Source organism: Chenopodium album, chromosome 27 (assembly GCF_948465745.1).
Source record: "Chenopodium album chromosome 27, dcCheAlbu1.1, whole genome shotgun sequence".
In the NCBI taxonomy this organism is placed as follows: domain Eukaryota; kingdom Viridiplantae; phylum Streptophyta; class Magnoliopsida; order Caryophyllales; family Amaranthaceae; genus Chenopodium; species Chenopodium album.
In genome coordinates this window covers 12,006,046-12,026,428 of record NC_137860.1, presented here as the reverse complement: position 1 = coordinate 12,026,428, position 20,383 = coordinate 12,006,046, and the positions used below count along the sequence as shown (strand labels likewise).

Below are 20,383 nucleotides of genomic sequence, written 5' to 3'. Positions count from 1 at the left end.
GTCATATCGAGAAGTTCAGCATATAAGGCATCAATGGTTACACAGATATGAGACAAGAGATGGCAAGATTTGAGGCTGCATGTTAAAATAACAGCAAATGAAATCTATTATTCGATGCTTAATGAAAGAAAGGCGACTGTTAAAAACACCCTTTCTGACAGCACTATATTTTATGTTTAACAGGGTAATAGCCAGAAAATAATATATGTACTCGTATGTTGTTCAAAAACCAAACCAGTGTATCAAATTACGTACGCAATGCTAAACAAAAAACAATTCTGAGTACATAATTCAGTCCATGAATTTCAGGTACTCTGAGAACATGCTTCATTTAGAAATGGAGTGATTCTGATATAGCATCTTTTCAATTCAATCAGCATCACCACGAAGTAGCTAACCTAAAACGGGGTGAACAAAGATAATTAATTACTACAAAGAACCAAAAGAAAGCTTTACATCCAAAAACTCTAACCATAAGTGAAGAATATGATTTTCTAAATAAAATCATAATAGATCAATTTTGCGAGACAATATTGATCAAATCCTCAAATACTCAGATGTTCTTCCCTTGGCAAGCTCTGAACAGTGTCAGACCATCTTCCGGGTGAATGGTCACTGCTGTTATTCGAAGATACATGTGCTTCTGCCCTAGTATCTCTTATCATCCTTAAAATCTCTTTCATTTGAGGTCGACTATCAGGATTAATAGCAACACAAGTCATTGCAATATTCAAAAGAGCACTCAATTTCTCCTCGGATGCCTCATTTCCTGAACTACCTTCACCAGACTCAGTCTCCTCTTCTCTCACTGACCTAACCCATTTAGGAATGTCGGCCCCATGCTCTTGAACGAGGTCTTGATATGGGGTTTTGCCTGTCATTAGTTCTAGTAGTAGGACGCCAAAGCTGTATATATCGGCTTGCTGTGTTGGCAATCTTCTGTTGTCTCTGCATTCAGGAGCTCTGTAGAATAGGGATGAGGCACTAGGTTCTTCCGTGGACTCTGGATTTCTGAATGATTGGAGTCCATAATCTGTCAGGCACGACTCAAAGTCTGATCCAAGGAGGACATTTGAGGATTTCAAGTTCCCGTGGACTAGTTCAAAGTTTTGATGTATGTAAAGTAGCCCGGTTGCCAGATCTTCAGCAATTTTAAGGCAAGATGTCCAATGTAATGGCTTTCCACCTCCAGAAGGTCTATTACCTGATAATATGGGACAAGTTAACTCAGCAACGCATCATCATTACTCAGACAAATACAACCTCATTCGAACAAGTATAACACACCAATGACTTACTTCTTAGGAACAATCAATATCAGAAAGTTTCTAAAAATTTATAGACTAAAGTTAGCTTAGATACCATGAGATAACACTAACACCTAAAATGTCAGTTTTGAGTATCAATGCAGTATCTAACAGACACGCTTGATTTCCGATAAAGGAGTAACATGCTCGTAAATCTGAAACGTTTATCGTATTGGCTTAGCTTCTTCATTAATTATAGTATGCAAAGAAAAGATGTAGCTAGCAAAGAGTATCCTATAAGCTAGCTACAGACCTACAGTAATCAAGATCGGCAAACAATCTTAAATCGATGTTCTCCAAAAATCCCATAATATATCTAAAGTTTGTTGATAGAGATTGCCAAATGAAAGTTAAACATCAATTCAACCATCATTAAGGTAGAGTATTCTACTAGGATGATGGAATAATGATGAATGCTAATGCGAAAAGCGATTGGTTTAATGACTTGTAGTTGTACGACTGTAACTTCAGATTATTGCTTCAAAGCAATGACAGTATTAGTATCAATCATGGTTAATAATCAGTTAGCTTGTCATTAATTATCCTATCATTGAAATCCTCTATATTACTGTACCTATTGTAGTATCATGTCGTATGACATACTGTAACTGCTTTTAGGACTCAGATTAGGACATGCTAAATTGCTAATACATATTAGCTAGAAAAGTAATTTCTGAAGAATATTTTACACGATAAGTTAGAAAAGTGAAACTTAAACTACTTTTAATTAGTCTTTTTTTTTTAAAACAACTTTTAATTAGTCTTTAAACCTTGCAAATTATACATTTTCAAAATATAATACACATTTTTAAAAAACAAAAAAAAAAAAAATTAATACCATTCAACCCATTGATTTTTACACTATTTATATACTCCACTTTTTTTCTTTTTTTTTTTTTTTTTTTTTTTTTTTTTTTTTTTTTCTTGGGGTTGCATATGAGTTGGCATATGGGAAAATTATTCCATAAATGAAATGGAAAATTTCAATAGAACATGTATTCATATGAATGGGGACACTCAATAGACAAACGAGAGAATACTCATTATACACCATGTGAAAAAATATAATGTTTTTTTTTTAAGGGCTTGTTTGGCATCATTTTTGGTTTTCAGTTTTCTGTTTTTTTTAAAACCAAAAACCAAAAACAGGAAACAAGAAAAAGGTGTTTCCACTTTTCTGTTGTCAGTTTTCAAAATTATTATGATTTTAATAAGTCTATATAATTTTTGTTTCATTATGTGACATATATAATACACTTTTAAAAAACAAAAAACCAAAAAACAGAAAACCACAACGATGCCAAACGAACCCTTAGTTTTCAGTTTTTTTAAAATAAAAAACTAAAAACAGGAAACAAGAAATAAGATAGAGGTGTTTTCACTTTTCAGTTGTCAATTTTTAAAATTATCATGATTTTAATAAGTTTGACTAATTTTTAATTCATTACATGACATGTATTATACTTCCTCCGTTTCTTTTTACTTGCAACACAGCCTTGTGGCACGTGTTTTGAGGTCGGGTTTATGTAATGTAAACGGATAAATTATTCGTTAAAATTTTTACAAATGATACTTAACCCTATTCTAATCTTCGTGTAAAAATTATATTGATAAAATCGCTCGTTTACCCTCACTAATCATCTCCTAAAACTGCGTGCCTAAAAGGTGTGTTGCAAGTAAAAGAAAACGGAGGAAGTATGATGTTAACAAACAAAAAACCAAAAAACAGAAATCACGGTGATGCCAAATGGACCCTATATTTTTTTTTTTTTTTCCCACACATTTCTTTAGTTACCTTTGCCAATACATATATTTAACTATTAGTATATAGTAGTAATTACTCATAAGTAAAAACTATAAAAATTTGATATTTTGAAAATATATTGTGAGAAATCTAACAATATCTCACATGTTGACCTAATTATATTAATCATTACGTATTAATCACAAAAATATACTCCGTATTTGAATAATGCTAAAGTCAGTCAATAAAAAAGTGTTTAAATAAAAAAAATGAATGAAGAAATGAATACTATATAGAGTACAAGATGATGGTGATGAAAATTAGAGAAAAAGCAACCGCACAGCCACGCTGGAAAGTTAAGCTTGTGTCTCGTGTCTAGAAAACACAAGGAAAAGGACGTGTAATCACGCACTCTGACACAACACCCATGTTAAAGTAAACACTGAATATCTGCTATATCTATCTGTCAAAGGAACGGTCTACGTTGGTCAAATCTACGCAAATGAATGGTCCAGATTTATAGATTGCCCCTTACTTTGAGACAAATTTAAGAATTTTCCCACTTAACAAAAATGACAGCTACTAGCAAGTGCATAAAATTAAATCAAATAATGCATATAATGGCTGCCAAAATAGAACAGAAATAAGGAATAATAGAGCCCACGATGTTTTCTAAACTGAATGTGTAAATAGAGCTTGTTTAATATAACGAAGTGCATGTATTTGGTTAATTAGGTACTTACTCTACTATAATTACGTTTGAGTGTGAAAAATAGACACTACTAGTAGACTTCTAGGACATACTTGTGGTTAGAGGTGTAAAATATGGTGGTAAAATTGGTGGTCCATAATCTAAGATCAATGGAATGTGACATTTATCTTATACTTCATGTTTATGAATGATCCTAAAAGATGTTTATAAATGATCCTGACACTTGGCACAGACACTCTTTGCAATTGACAAGTGTTTAATTATTTTTTTCAATTTTTTTTTAATTTTTTTTTTTTTTTTTTTTTTTTTTTTTTTGAATGGGACAAGTGTTTAATTTGGTTTAAGGTATATTATGAACATCTAAAAGTGAATGTATATCATAATACTACATCCGCTTTAGATTATTTATACTATTTGACATAAATAGTGAGTAAAAAATGATTAATCATTACAAATAATATGAAACTAAATTAGTAAATTTTTATCGTTTTTGTGTAAGCAGAAGGAACTACTACACATTCTTCATACAACGTATTCCAACCAATTAGTCAATTTAGCTACACAATTCAAGTAAACTTTTCCCCCACAATTAAATTATTAAGCCCATATTTTCTCCATTTTTGAATAATAGAAACTTTTTTTAAAAAAAAAGATATTTTCCAAATAACTGGCAACAACAACAAAGTCTTAGTCCCAAAGTGATTTGGGATCAGCTAACATGAATCGTTAAGAAATCGTTCATTATGAAGAAAAGGGCATAACAAAATCATCATATAAAAGAGATCGAAATAAAAAGTGAATAACAATGTGTGGTTCCTACAGGCGTGGGTACCTTGCATGGTACAGACGTTTCAAGGAAAGAACATACTTCCTCCGTTTTCTTTTACTTGCAACAATTCCCTAGAAAGGAAATATCACAATACTTGCAACACACTATAATAGGAAAGTTACTTTAGGGAAAAACTATACTATTTCCCTTATTTAAAGCACATGACCCACTAAATTACACTCCTAACAACCACTCTTCCCATTTTAAAGTGTATTAAATCATGTGGACCCCACATTTCTTAGATACCGTAAAAAAAAATGTGTGTTGCATCTAAAAGAAAACGGAGGAAGTATTATATAAATGTAGAGAACATATAGTTATAGTGAAAAGAACATACTATTAAATTATACTGAACATGTACCTAAGGTAAAAATAACATCTTTGCACCAAAAAAAAAAAAGTGAAAAGAACATATGTCCATGTTCTTTAATTATTAGTATAATGTACTTTTATTTGTCATATAATATTCATTACTTATGTGAATTGTTCTTTAAATTTTGTCTTAATATTATGATGGGTATATACCAGTAATGTTCATTAAATAGTAATATCATGTTCTTTATAAATGCTACAGATGTTCTTAAGATAAAAATAAAAAAAATAAAAAAAATAAAAAAATAAAAAAAAAAACATAAAGTTGAATGTTCTTTACAAAAAAACTGTATGGTCTTTACTAAACAGCTACATGTTCTTTTCACATTTTTTTGGCTTTACCTTAAAATTTTCAAGTGAATAAGGTGATAATTGACACATTTTTAAAAAGAGTAAGGACTCACTAATAGTTTTACATTTTGCACAATGATCGACTAACCACTTTTAAGGTTTATATTATAATAATCTTTACTCTCACTCAAACATTCTACTAACCTCACTTTACATTGATAATTAAATAATTCAAAAAATACTCTATTTAAATGTTAATTAACTTCGTACTCATCTTAATGTGTCAATTGTCAATAAAATGAGAATGGAGGGAGTATTTCATTTCACTGTGCGGCAAGCTTTTCATGATTCTTTTGTATAAAAGTAGCTTATCAAATTCAACCTCAATGAGTTCTTTGGTGGATCGACCCAGAACTTATAAAGGGTGTCAAGTGGTTGGTGTGGGTGCAAAGTGTGGTGGTAAGCCTAGTGTGGACTTCAAGTACTTCAACTTGGCTCGAATAAAGTTTACTTGCAAGTATCTTTTTGGAGTTGTGTAGTTAGTTTGTTGGTTGTTTTCTTTATTACGTATTTGTTTTATTAGTACTCATTGTTAAAAAAAAAAATAAAAAAAAATAATAATTCAACTTCAACTCCAAGAATTAAAAAATTAAGGTTGTAGTTTGCACAGAATTTGAGGTAATTGAAAAGATTGCATTCCCTAAGAGGTATGTATACGAAATTAAAAAAGGAAATATTGACAATAATTTTACATTAATAAACGTGTAATTTTGTCATGAATTTTCCACACTTACTTCTATTTTAGCGAGTGTATTTAATGCTTATATATAGCCATATCGACTACATATATCATTATCCAATTAATAGACTCTAATTTTCCCTCAAAAAAAAAAAACATTAATATACTCCAATTAATATTTATTTAAATTGAACGCTCATTTCTGCCACTTAATTAATGATAATTATTCTACTCCCTCCGTGTTTTTTTAAGTGTTACAATTCCCATTTCCGACCGTGATTTTTTAAGTGTCACACTTTCTTTTTTTGCAAAAAGTTACATTTAAATATCTCTCTCCTCTCATGGTCCCCACCTAAATCCACTACTACTTTTTTATTATATCTTTTCTCTTACATTCCTTACTTTTCAATAAACTATTAACCCCACTATCTTTCTTTTACGGAGTACAATTTTTTAATACTCCAACTACCCCACTTACTTCTTATTTTATTTAAGTCAATTAAATCGCCTAAAAATATGTGCCGATCAAACTAGAGGGAGTAAAAAATGAAAAAGAACGAATAAGTACTATGATTGATAAAATGTACGGTACTTTATTTTAGTTAAAATTCAAAAAGGTATTAAAAAAAAAGGGATTAAAAACGAAAAACTTACGGAGTAAATAACTTTGAAATACAGAGACAGTAGCAGACTAGGACATCATCAAATAAGATCACTAATAAGTTACAAGGATTGAAGCCATTTACTTTTTACTGTGATAAATCTATCAAACAACGGCCTTTCGTTCCTAACTAGAAGTCTAAGTTTTTGGTTAGGTTTTAACTTTTGCCTTTTTTATGTGCTCAAACAACTAAAAAATGTGTTTGGTAATTGACTTTTTAGTCAACGAAAAAGCTACCTTTTAAGCCAAAATGAAAAAACTGCTTTGAGTAGCTTTTTATGTTGGCTTTTGGCTAACAACCAACAATTAATTTACCAAACACTTGTATAAAAGGCCAATTTCAATACCTCAAAAAAAAAAAAAAAAAAAAAGAGGTCAATTTCAAAGTCATTATAAACAGCCAAACATTCTAGCTGGTCAAACAAGCCCATTGAACCAGCCAACCGTCATTTACAAAACAAGGCCTAATTTAAGGGGGTTTTTTTTTTTTTTTGGACTAGATTTTTCTCAAAGGAAATTTGAACTTACTCCGTATTTTATGATTCAATTTTTTTAGCTGAATGTAGTGTTCGACCACCCATTATTAGGTTATTTGTGTTGATTTGTTGAATGTTTCAAAAATAGTTCATGAACACATTAAATACAACATAAATCTTGCTCCAAGATTTAATGAGAATCTTCCATCAAAACAACATTTAATGAAAACTCACATTACAAAATTCAAAAATACGAAGTAACTGTATATCTGTAAAATAGAGTACATAAATTCAAGCAACCAGATTTGAATATTCATGGTACCACAATATTAAATTAAACTAAACATTAATTTATTTATTTTTTTTGAAAGAAACTAAACATTAATTATAACCAAGGATTAATAACTTTCTATGTAAATTAACCCAAAATATACTTCGTTTTAGTTAATCTTTTCTTTATATCTTTCAAAAAAAAAGAAAAAAATATATATATAATCTTTTCTTTATAAGCCAATTTAAATTAATTTTTAGTATTATTTTCCACAGCCTAGAATCACAGAACATTATATTAGAAAAACAAACAAATGAAATAATAATAATAAATAAATAAATAAAGAACCACAGAATTAATCCGAATGAATAAAGCGCCGGAAAAACATACCGTGAACAAGGGAGAAGAGACTTCCGTTAGGAAAATAATCATAAACCAACAAACGTTCTTCTTTAGCCTGAAAATAAGCTCTTAAAGGAACAATATTTGGATGATTCAATTTCCCTAAAACCTCCAATTGTTTCTTGAATTCCTCCAATTTAGGATATCTTGCATCTTTCAATCTTTTAACAGTCACAATATAACCTGATTCCATTACCGCTTTATATGTACTTCCTATTGTACCTCTTCCTAACGTTTCTGCCGACGCTTTCAACAAATCATCTAAATTGTAACTCATCACTTGATCACCTAAAAACACTAGCTTCCCTAACTTATCACCCTCCCATGAAAACCCTCCTTTTCTCTCTCCTCCGCCACCCGATGGCTCCCCCTTTTCCCTCTCCGCTGTTGCCACTACAGTTTGATCCTCCTCTTGTGATTCCTTCGTGTTCGGTCTGGCTCCTACGCTCCGGTTCCTACACAGGAGGACTGTCAGTATGATGATGAGTATGATGAGGGCAGTTCCGCCGCACAGTGCTCCAATGAGAATTTTTGCTGTACGAGAGAGGCCGTGGTGATGGCGATGGTGGTACTTCAATGGAGGAAGTGACAATGCCGGGCTTAAAGCCGGCGAAAGAGGGTTACACCCTGCATTGTTGTTACCAATCTGTGTTCCGCAGAGGTTTAGGTTGTTAAGAAAGGATGATTTATTGAATTGTAACAGCGCGGTTGTCTTCGGGATTTCTCCCGAAAGACGATTATTTGAAACATTGAAGAATGCAAGGGTTGTTTGATTTAGTGGTGGGATTTTGCCACTAAAGCTATTATTATCCAAATACAGCATATACAACCTTGGCAACTGAGTAATCGATCCCGGGATCTCCCCCGATAGATTATTATCTGACAGATTAATTATCTTCAGCCGGTGCAGAGATGCTAGAGACGCCGGGAATGGTCCCGTGAATTGGTTGAGATTGAGGTAGAGCACTTTGAGATTCACTAATTTTGACATGTCTGGGATTCGACCTGTTAAGTTGTTTGACTTCAGACTGAGAACGCGGAGCTGGTCAAGAAGTGAGAGTGTTGCGCCGTTAATGGTGCCGCTTAGGGCGGTGCTTTCGACTACGAGCTTCGAAACTCGACCTCTCTTGCATTCCCTTACACCTTCCCATGTGCAGGGGTCGGAACCCTGCTTCCATGGAAGGTTATTTAGTGGATCAATTTCACCTTTAAATGTTAATAATGCTTTCGGATCATTATTCTGCGCCATTGAAGAGCTCAGCAAAGAGATCATACACAGAAAGACGAGTGCGACTGACATTATTTTTGTAAAAGAACAGAATAAAATTAGCTTGTTAATGAGGGTAGATTTATTTGAGTATTATTGGGTTATTTTTGGTATAAATTTTGTTTCCTTTTATTTGTCGAGTCGATACAAGGGTTTTCGACGACGTCGACAAAGATCTTGGAAAAAACATTTGGAGGCGAAGTTTGAATTGGGTAGTTTTGGGAGTATTAGTATGGAAGAAGCAATCACTATCTAAAGTGACTGATTACTGTGATTAGTGAAGGAATGATGCTAACTTGAGATCTATACAATATTGATTCTAAACTAACAAATGGTCCCATTTTAGGGGTATGTTGTGTTAAACAGAGGAGTTAGTTGTTGAAGTAGCTAAAGAAAAAACTCTGAAAAAAAGAGAGAGAAAGGCAGAAAGAAGACTGGTACATTAATAGTCCATTGGAGGAAGAGTGTGAGTAAGTTTGGTTGGAAGAAGTAGGTATGAGAGTTAACATTGGAGTTAACTCTTTCCCAGCTAGCTGTTTCCTTGCAATAAAATACGAAGTAATACTATATATAAATAAAAAAAATACATGGACTGCACATTAATCCATGATTACTTTGATTAGTTTGTTTTGAGTAAATTCAAGTTTATCAATATGATAAACAAAATTTGTTTATCAAATGACAAAATTGTAAATAAGTCAACTTTTTATTAAATATAGGTTCTACTGTTGTTGATATATTTACGAAAATGACATGATTATTGGACATTTATGTTGTTTTATTTATCATTTTGCCATTTGATAAACAAATTTTGTTTATCAAATTGATAAACATAGGCTTTCTCGTTTGTTTTTATATTCTCTCATAAGATATTTAGGTTAAGTCTTGGCGCATAGTGCCTATTGATTTCTAAGCATATAGGATGGCAATTTTGCAATTAGTTGGAACTTTGTTACATGCAAGTGGGCCATGTGTAACGGTACAGTGAAAAATAACAGGGAGTGAAAAATAGAAGTGAGAAACCAAATTTCTCACTCCAAGTAAAACACTTTCCCTTTCTTTGTTAGTAAATAAAAAAAAAATAATAAATGGAAGAAGAAGGTCTACTCCTTCAACGACGAAGAACGTAGCACAGCAATACAGTTTTTTTTGTCAATTATGAACTCGTAAGTGCAGCAGTGGAGTACTAAAATGAGAAATCGGCTAGCAGATATTTTGGGCGTACGTTGATCTGGCGGAAGCATTTCGAGAAAATGGAGAAGACGGGCATGGTTGCGCAAGGGAACTGAGATTCTACTCTGAGATGGTAAGTTATGTAATTTATTGAGTTAATGGGGTAATGAACTTTAGCAATTGCGAAAGTTAAAAAGTTAAGGTTGGGTAAGAGGAGGTTAGGGTTTATGTTCTTGTAATTGAGTAATTATGTTGGGTAATTGGTAGTCTGTAATTGAGTAATTTTTGTGTATAGAGGTTGAATTATGATTGTTATGTGGGAAATGAATTTGGAGTTGGGGTATTGGTATTTCTATTTTTATTGTTTTTGTTGTTTTTGTTGTTGTTGTTGTTGTTGTTTGTAATTGATGCTAGGCTAATGTAGGTTCAATTTGTGCATTTTGTTTAGTTGAGAGGTTAATGTTTGTTTGTTTGTTTTTTTTTTCTATGTATTTAGTGATGGCATTTGTTCTCATATTTTGTCTTAATGGATTGTATGATATTTGAATTTGGGCGAATACATGTTATGATGTTTTTTGTTGGTTATTTTGTGTTGTTATGTTGTTGTTTGGGTCTATAATGATCCAGTGGAAAGAGTTGTGAGTGTATATGTGTTGTAGGTGGGTGTTGAACCATATGGAGAAGCTAGTGAGGATTATGTATATGTGTATGATGAGGGGTTAGAGAGTGGGGATGGATTTACAGAAGAAGATGAGGAGGAGGATGAATTAGAAGAAGGAGATGATGGAGAAAATGAGGGGTCAGATTATGAGGAAGTACATGAGGTTGATGGCGAAGGGGCAGAGGTAGAAGGTTCTTCATTCACAACAACAAAGAAGGGCAGGGAAATGGTGCACACTGTGTTTAGTGTGGAAGAGGAAATACCACCTCCAACTTTGGGCATGGTATTTGGTAGTTGGGATGAGTTAGATACTTATTTATGGAGCTATGCTAGGAAAAAGGGGTTTGGCATAGTGAAGGCTGCTTCTGGGTGGGAGAAGGTGAAGAAGGAATTGGGTAGTGGAAAGTGTTGTAAGCAGCGCAAGAATGCTAAGTGGACATTGAAAGGAATGGTGTCCTTCAAACAAGTGTATTATTCTGATAGTGGGTTCAGAATTATTAGAAAGCTAATATATTCAGTAAGGTCAAGTGATCGGAATGCCTGGGTGGAAGCCGCTTCCGATGAGTGATGTTAATACATAATTAATATTACAGCTTAATCTTAACTGAACCCGACGAATTAATTCGGAAGGAATTAATTAGTCGACCGAGTAATTTATATTTAGACGTCGTCAATTCGAGCTTGGAGCGTCGAAACCGAGCGTTGGAGATTTTCAAATGTCGAACCAAAATTTAGGATTTGGCGAGACGGGAAAATGGTTCAAGTAACAAGTAAAATCCTAGCCACGCAAATGGCTAGCAAAGCGTGCCAAATAGGAGCGTGCCACGTGGCAGCACACATGGCAGCTCGCCATGTGGTAGCGTGCCACATTCACTACTAGAAAACAGGCAAATTCCGACGAACTGGTTCCGACGGACATGTAATTCCGTCGGAAATTTGAAATTTTCGACGGATTTTTTTTCCATCGTATATTTCCGACGAATTTAAGCAATCCGTCGCAAATCCGTCGGAAATTTTCGACGGAATATAAATCCGTCGGAATATTTGTACTTTCCGACGGAATAATTCGTCGGAAATAGTCATTTCCGACGGATAAATATTCCGTCGGAATATAACTTTAAAAAAAAGAAATAAAAGATATTTCTTTAAACCCTAACTCTAACCCCTTTTTCTCTTCCGCTCCTTTTCTCTTTCCCTCTCTTCTTTCCAGTCTTTCTCTCTCCTGGTCCGCCTTTTCTTCTCCTTCCTCTCTTCTCTTTCTCTCTCCTCCTGGTCCGCCTCTTTTCTTCTCCTTCTTTTCTTCTCCATCTTTCCTCTGTTCTCTCTATCCGCCTGTTTCTTCTATCCTCTTCTTTCCCCTCTTTCTTCTATCCTTGACCAACAACCAACACCACCGTACCAACATCACCAACAACAACGGAGACTACAACACCACAATTATCGTGCATCAACAACGATGACTACAACAACATCGGCTACGCGCGACAACGTTAATTGCGAGAATTGTCAACCGGACAACTGCACAAGTGTTGTAGATCTTGTTTAATTCAGAATAGGTTGTAGATCTAGTTTTATTTTTTGGTTAATTTCTGATTATGGTTAATTTTTCAAGTAATTGTATATGAATTTTTGAGGATAATTGTAGATCTAGTATATGAATTTTTGAGGATAATTGTATATTTATTTGAATCCTTTTGATTTTTGTGGTTCGATCTACTTGTTTCGACATTGTTTTAAGTTAATTGTTGTTATTTTGGTGGTTAACTTTAGATCTATATGTTGTGGTGGTTGTTTTTATGTTTTATTGGGTTAATTTTATTTTAGATCTGTTTTTGTGGAGAACGATGGTAGTGGTGTGGGGTTTGAGCTGGTAGAGAGGTTAAGGGGGAGGTGAGGTCGTGAGGTGGTGGTTGTGGGGAATATTTGAGGAGTTTTTTTAGTTTTATTTGTTGCGGTGGAAGTGGTGGTATTGCGGTGCGGGCTGGTGGCGGTATGGGGTGGTGCATCTTTTTTTTTATTTTTTAAGGGTTTTCCGACGGAATTTTCGTCGGAAATTTCCGAGAGAACGCAATTCCGTCGGAAATTTCCGACAGAACGCAATTCCGTCGGGAATTTCCGACGGACTTTTCTTGGACTGAAAAAACTTTGACGACGGAAATTTTCGTCGGAATTTCCGTCGGAACAGTGTTTCCGACGGAATTAGGTCGATTTTCCTACGAACACTTTTACGACGCCACTTTTCGATGGAATTCCGTCGGAAATACCATTACCGACGGAAATCAGGATGTTTTCGAGGGATTTTTTCCGTCGGAAACCGCCTTAATTCTAGTAGTGATTGGCAGTGTGCCACGGTGACAGCGCATGTGGCTAGGGGCCGTGGACCCGGGTGACGGGTCGTGGACACAAGCCAAAAGAAAGTGGCCCAACCGAACCCAACTTGGGGCTCAAGGTTAGGTGACACATGGTTTACTCACAATACATGTGAGTTGCCTTGGGGACCAAGTGAGAAAGTGGTCCTTACCTAACCATGTGACACTTGTTACTTGTTCCTTGGTTTATTTAACTAAGGGTTGAATTCATCAATCTTCCCATGTGGGATCTTTTTGTGAAAAAGTCCCCCATTGAAAGATGAGTGGAATTCACAAGAGAGCTTTCCTTATAAATAGCCAAAGCATGGCTTGGGAGTTCTTTACTTGAGTAAGAGTTGGAAAAGGAATCACTAATAGTGAAAACCTTTGAACTCAAGTGTTGAAAAAGGCATCACCATTGTGAAAACCTTTGAACTCAATTACTTAAGTTTCGGTCGGGTCTTGCTAACTCCAAGGCGTTGGACCTAGTCAGTGTTTGAGTTGTGGGTGGATCTCCGTCGGAGGCCGTCGTAATTTCGAGGTTTGCTTTCGTAAGAGCCCTAGTGGTCGGGCGAAGCACGATTCAAAGGTATATTTATTATCTTAATCTTATCATTAATATAATTATGTTTATGGTTTTATTTATTGTCAGTGCAGTCTTATTTTCGGGGTTTCTTCCGTGGTGAGTCGGACTCACCAAACCCCAACAGCGGTATCGGAGCCTCGCTCGTTTATTTTTCAAATCATAATATTTTTCAAGGTGTTTTTATGGCTTATTTTTTTTCTGGTTTTAAATTGCTAATTAGATCACTAGATCGTTTTATCTATTTTAACCTCGTATCAGAGCTGACTTCAGCTCCCGAACCCAAATTTCGACCCAAAAATAGTGAATTTTGAAAGGAATGGTGTCCTTCGGACTAGTGTATTATTCTGATAGTGGGTTTAGAAGTGTTAGATTGCTAATATATTCAGTAAGGTCAAGTGATCGGAATGCCTGGGTGGAGGCTGCTTTCGATCAATAATATTAATGCATAATTAATATTACAGCTTAATCTTGACTGAACCCTTCAAGTCAATGGTCACACCCATAGCAATGAACGAACCGACTCGACGAATTAATCCGGAAAAAATTAATTCGTCGCCTGAGTATTAAATATTTAGACGTCGGAAATTCGAGCTTGGAGCGTCGAAACCGAGCGTGGGAGAATCTCTAATGTCGAGCCAAATTTTAGGATTTGGCGAGACGGGAAAAAGCTTCAAGTAACAATTAAAATCCTAGCCACGCAAAAGGCTAGGAAAGCGTGCCCAATAGAAGCGTGCCACGTGGCATCAGTTATGGCAAAGCGCCATGTGGCAGCACACGTGGCAGCCACAAAGTAGCAGTGCGCCATGGTGGCGGCGCGCCACGGTGGCGACACATGTGGCAAGGGCCGTGGACCCGGGTTGATGGGTCATGGACAAGGGCCAAAATAAAATGGGCCAACCGAACCTAACTTGGGGCTCAAGGTTGGGTGACACATGGTTAATTCACATTGCGTGTGAAATGCCTTGGGGACCAAGTCAGAAAGTGGTCCACTCCTAACCATGTGACACTTGTTACTTGTTCCTTGGTTTATTTAACTAAGGGTTGAATTCACCAATCTTTCCATATGGGATCTTTTGTGAAAAAGTCCCACATTAAAAGATTAGTGGAATTCACACAGCATCATTCCTTATAAATAGCCATGGCATGGCTTGAGAATTCTTTGTTTGAGTGGGAGTTAGAAAGAGCATTGCATTTTGGCAAAAACTCTTAAACTCCATTTACACTCGGGTTTTGGTCGGACCTTACTAACTCCAAGGTAGCGGACCTAAAAAGTCGGTGTTTGTCCTTGCGGGTGGATACTGTTGGAGGTTCGGTATTTTCTGAGCTAGAAGCTTTCAAGTACGATGTAAGACCCTAGATTGCTTATAACTCGAAGGATCGAAGTCATTGTCATTAGAATCCTCCATTGGTTCAGGTGACTCAGGTTCAGGTTCTACTTGGATGAACTCCCCTTCTTCTTCTTCTTCATCTGATGATATGTCAATTATAATTGGAGTTGGAGGTGGGTTAGGATCAAAAATCTCCATCATTGAACTGTCCCCCTCTTGCTGTTCTTCATTCTCTGCTTGGTTACCCCCTGATGACGCAGAAGAGGAACTTTCTGGTTGTTGATTTAAAGGTGGGTTGTTCCCTACTGGGTTGTCGTAGTAGTAGTTAGGGTAGAGAACATTTAAGCGCTGATAGTGAGCTCTTTCCACTCTTACAATGTAGTTAGTCAAATAAACATAATCAGGGTACCACTGGCCATAATAGTTTTTGTACTTGTAATAGTTTGGAACGTCTCCTGGAAGGTAAAAGTCAGCAAATCTTTCCTTGATAGCAATATAAGGAGGCTCTTCTGCAGACAGTGAACAATCATTGCTGAAATACGATTAGGGGTCTCAAATATTTTATCCCGTTAGACATTACTCCTATAAGAACAATAGTATCTGATCTTTTCTACAAAGTCATAGGGGTGCTCATCATTTTTCTTTATTAGTGACCCCATTTGTGTGTATTTGCTAGGAAGGTTAGGCATCCTGTAGAGGAAAAAGGCTTAGAAAAGAATTCCCTTCCCAAAGAAATAAAATAAATAATACAATTCTTGCAAAAATTTAAGTTTGGGTGTTCAATCATACAATTTGAAGAATCCCCATAAAACAATACATATATTGCATGCTTTAATCAACAAACATTTAATCATACAACATGCTTGAACACCCTAAAATAAAATTTATGCACATAGGGAAGAAATTAAATTTTATCCTATATGCCCTTTCCTTTCCTACCCAAGCTCACCAACATATTAATAAAAGCTTTTAACACATAATTCTTACCTCAATCCTTGCTCCTTGCAAAATTAACAAACTAAAAATATTTTACCCTGCTAAAAAAATATAAATTTTCGAAATTATAGGGAGGGCAAAATTTTTGGCCCTCTAAAAAAAAAAATTCGGACACTTGAAAAAAATTCGAGTGTCTAAAAAAAAAATTTCGGACCAAATAAATAAATAAAAAAAAATTTCGGCCCCTTTTTTTTATAAAATAAAATAAAATCGGAATGAAATTGACATAGTAAAATTAAATGAGCACTTGGCCAAGTTTAAATCATAATAAAAACGTTTTCGTGTTAGTGGTAATTTAAAATCTCAACCAAAGCTCCCAGATACCACTTTGTAACACCCTAGAAATTCCTTTCCTTTAAAATACACTTTCCCCTTTTAGAAATACGTTTTAGGAATATCTAAGACATTACCGCCACCGTGAAAACGGCTAAGGCAACAATCAAAGATACACAGCGGAAGACTTGAAAGCCAAAACTAAATAAATATTACAATTTAAAAACCAAACTAACGAAAGTAAAGTTGAAAATCAACAAAACCAAAGTGAAATAAAATCCACTACAACTTGGAACCACTTAGGGCCCTTATTCAAAACCGAACAATCAAATAATTGTGTTAGTCCAAAAAGTAATAAAATAAAACATCCAAAGCATAATTACTACACATCCTAATGGAAACTAGCATGATTCTCTCTTCACTCATGCCCCATCATGAACATGCCTCAATACCTGAAAAGAGTATCTCTACTTGCCCCCACTACTCTCCATTAAAATGGATCATCGTAGGGCCAAGATAAAGACATAGCCAGACATAAACAACGCACACAATCAGCAAAGCTGAGTACAAAAGCGTAATTAAGCACACTAACATGCAACTCCTAACACCACACATACTTACCTCATTGCACCTGTTTACAAGCACACATAACAATCAACGAGACAATTTAGTTGGACACTAAATAATTCATTTAGCGTTGATTACGCATCGAACGGGTTTCCTCCTAAACCTCGCTCAATAAATTGAGGTTAACTGACACGAGAGCTAATCGTGCCAACAACACCTATGGCCACACATTGGTGGCGGAATTCCAGCGCATAATAATAATAAAAAGGAATATACAGCGTCCTGTACTCCATTAAATGTTATGATCAAATATAAAGTCACATAACTCCCCCCATATGTTCATACTCAAGGTATATACGTTCCAAGAGTTTTGGTGCGTAATCTCTTTCACTTTACGTTATTTACATATTATTAGACTTGGTAATGACTCTCAAAGCATAACAATTCAATCATCAATAATTATTCAATCAACAAACATATCAATTTAATCCTTGAATAATTAGTGACCACATATAATTTAATGTTGAACCCTTTTTAAATCTACCTCAGTGTCAAAGACACCTTAAATGCATAAAGCGCCAACAATCTTATCCCTCGGTGTTAAAACACCTTAAGTGCACAAAGGCACCAACATACTATTTATTCCTTGTGTACATCGACACTTATATAGCTCCTTCCTCATGCTCAATGCATCAATAAAAATTATATGGACTATAATAAAATTCCTTTTCAATATTCTAAACATAATTAAACAATTAGTTTAATTAAACATGCTCTCTATCATGCCATAAATAAATATGTAGTCCATATACTCATGCCAAAATATAATTTCCAATCCATAAATCATCACAAATAATTCATGCTTCACAATTCAATCACCAACACCAATAATTCACAATTTAATACATAAACCTTAGCATGATACTACTTGTAATTGGTTGAAACCAAAAGTAGCATGATTCTACATCATCAAAATATGCTAAGTACGCGAACGTACCTTGAATATGATCTTAAAATCGCCACGACTAGTAAAAATTGCTTACTTCAAAGTCTCCTACACATTAAAATTATAATAGAGTATTAAAGTCCACTCTAAACAAATTTCCAGCAATATATACTATTTTAAAACCCCTCATAAATTAATTAAAATAAGCTGAAATTACATTTAAAATACCATAATTAAGTCCCCCTTAATGGGTAATTTAAATTTCCTTTAAAAACATAATATTTAGGGTTCTACATAAAATTCCTGCACTTTATTTCTAAATAAAACTTGCTGTAATTTGGTCTTAAAGCACTTAAATTGAAGATCTAAACATTAATACATCATATATTTTCATAATTTCATAAATCAAGAACCTAGGGTTTCAAAAATTGGGGCTTTTTAATTAAAAACTAAATCTGAAAATTTATTAATATAATTACAACATTCAAGTATCAAAATTAACCCCAAAACTCATAATTTATAATTAGATCTAAGCATGGATTAAAATAGAGGAAGAAAGATATTTTTTTTTTTTTGAGAACTATCCACGGCAGCAGCCACCACGGCGTGGCTGTGCTGCTGCCGCCTGCCGCAGCGGCTGTTGGCCGTGTGCTGGTGGCGCGCGGTGGTGTGCTGTGGTGATCCGGCCACGTGTGCGGTGGTGGTGGTGGTCGGCCGTGAATAGGGGAAGGGGAAGAGGAAGAAAAAAAAAAGAAAGAAAAGTAAGGAGAAAAGTGGAGAAGCTTACCTTGGGTTTTCTCCACTCTGGGCAAAGTTGATTTACCTCATAAAAGGGATATTTATACCCCTTCTCTACCAACCCTTTTACCCTAAACTTTCCTCTTTTAGTTTTCCTAATCCCTTCCCAAATAAAACTTGTTAAAAATTAAACTTTCTTAAAATAAAACCCCAACTTTTAATAAAAATAATTTTATAAACTTTCCTTTTATAATAATATTAATTAAAATGCTTTAATTAAAATAAGTATAGCTATTTAAATATTTTATAAAATACATACTTTAAATAAAATACGTATAAAAATACGGGGTATTACATACGAGCCCGAGTGTGAGGGCGAAGCACGCTTCAAAGGTTAATTCCGGTTTTGCCTTTGTGGTTTTTGTTATGCTTTATGGTTTTATTTATTGCGAGTGGTTCTTGGGTCAGGGTTTTTTTCGGCGGTGAGTCGGACTCACCAAACCCCAACAGCGGTATCAGCCCCGCTCATTTATTTTTATTATCATGATTTTCAAGGTTATTTATGGCTTATTTTTCTGGTTTATGTTGCTAATTAGATTAGTGGCTCGGTTTTATTAATTTTAATCCCGTTTTTAATGCGAATTTTGGCCCAGTTGCTAGATTTTCGCCCAAAAATAGTGAATTTTTGGTGGAAAAGGCGTTCTGGAATGGTTTTATCCTTATAGGACTGTGATTTTAGCCAAATTCCAACCAGAAGTGCCTTTTTCGAGGGATTTTTTGTTTTGATGAAATTTTTTTAGTCTTTTTTTACTTTGAAATCAATGGCATAACATGGTGATTATGTGCTTTATTATTTGCATTATTTTTCTGCATTGTTAATCTCTTTAAAGCAAACTTACTTGGTAGTATTTGATGCTTAAAAGATTGATTTATTTTCACCTAATTGCAAACTAATTGCATTGTAATGTAAAAATTTGGTTTTTGAGGCTTCCAAAGTGCTAAAGATTCAATCTTTAATTTTGTTAAGTGATTGAAACTTCAAAAGTCACTAAATTTTATGAATTTTGTGTTGAACTCTGTTGTTTTAATCATTTTGGCTGATTGGAAACATAAAGTTTCAAACTTTGTGATAGAAATTTGGTTATCTTCATGTTGGAAAATATAACTTTCAAGGATTCACAAAAGTTAGAAGTTGGATTTTCATTTGAACATTAAAATTAATATTGTTCCAACTCCCTCTTACTGTCAAAATCTCAAGATTAATTTAAATTGATTAAATTATTAGTGAGGAGTTGCCTTATTTATGTTGTTGCACCAAGTTAAAACCAATTTAGTTAAAGAATAGTTCTTGACAATTATTTTGGTTGGATGCCCTTTGATAAATTTTGTTTAAGTTAGACTTATTTAAATTTTTATTTTTGCTCATTGAATTAGTTCTAAAATTAATTTAGAATTAATAATTTGTCACGCAAAATTGGGATTGAAATCCCGAGGCTATGGCACGCAAATCGAGGCAAAGCCTCCCTTGGCTAGCCAGGTTGCATAGCAGCCCGCATGTGGCTGCCAAAGGGGATGCTCGAGGGTTGCGTGTGGCCATGTGCCTGAGGTGTGCGAGCATATTGAGTGCATGGCTTTATCGGCAAGCGTGTGAGCTATAATGCTTGGTGTTGCGGAGAGTGCATGTGGGTGTGCTACG

The 20,383-nt window shown here is 34.6% G+C and overlaps 1 protein-coding gene across 1 annotated transcript; it reads right to left on the bottom strand.

Moving 5' to 3' along the window:
- Positions 1 to 262: 262 nt before the first annotated feature.
- On the bottom strand, positions 263 to 9,584 carry LOC145620446 (inactive leucine-rich repeat receptor-like serine/threonine-protein kinase At1g60630). The gene is made up of 2 exons (XM_081675124.1): positions 7,793 to 9,584; positions 263 to 1,204 (listed from the first exon to the last, which is right to left on the bottom strand). The coding sequence occupies exons 1-2, from the start codon at positions 9,102 to 9,104 to the stop codon at positions 546 to 548; spliced, it is 1,971 nt and encodes a 656-aa protein (XP_081531250.1). The 5' UTR covers positions 9,105 to 9,584; the 3' UTR covers positions 263 to 545.
- Positions 9,585 to 20,383: the final 10,799 nt, after the last annotated feature.

Coding starts and splice junctions, on each gene's coding strand:
- LOC145620446 (XM_081675124.1), bottom strand. CDS start 9,104: ATGTCAGTCGCACTCGTCTTTCTGTGTATGATCTCTTTGCTGAGCTCT. Junction 1,205..7,792: donor TCTCTTCTCCCTTGTTCACG/GTATGTTTTTCC, acceptor CCATATTATCAG/GTAATAGACCTTCTGGAGGT.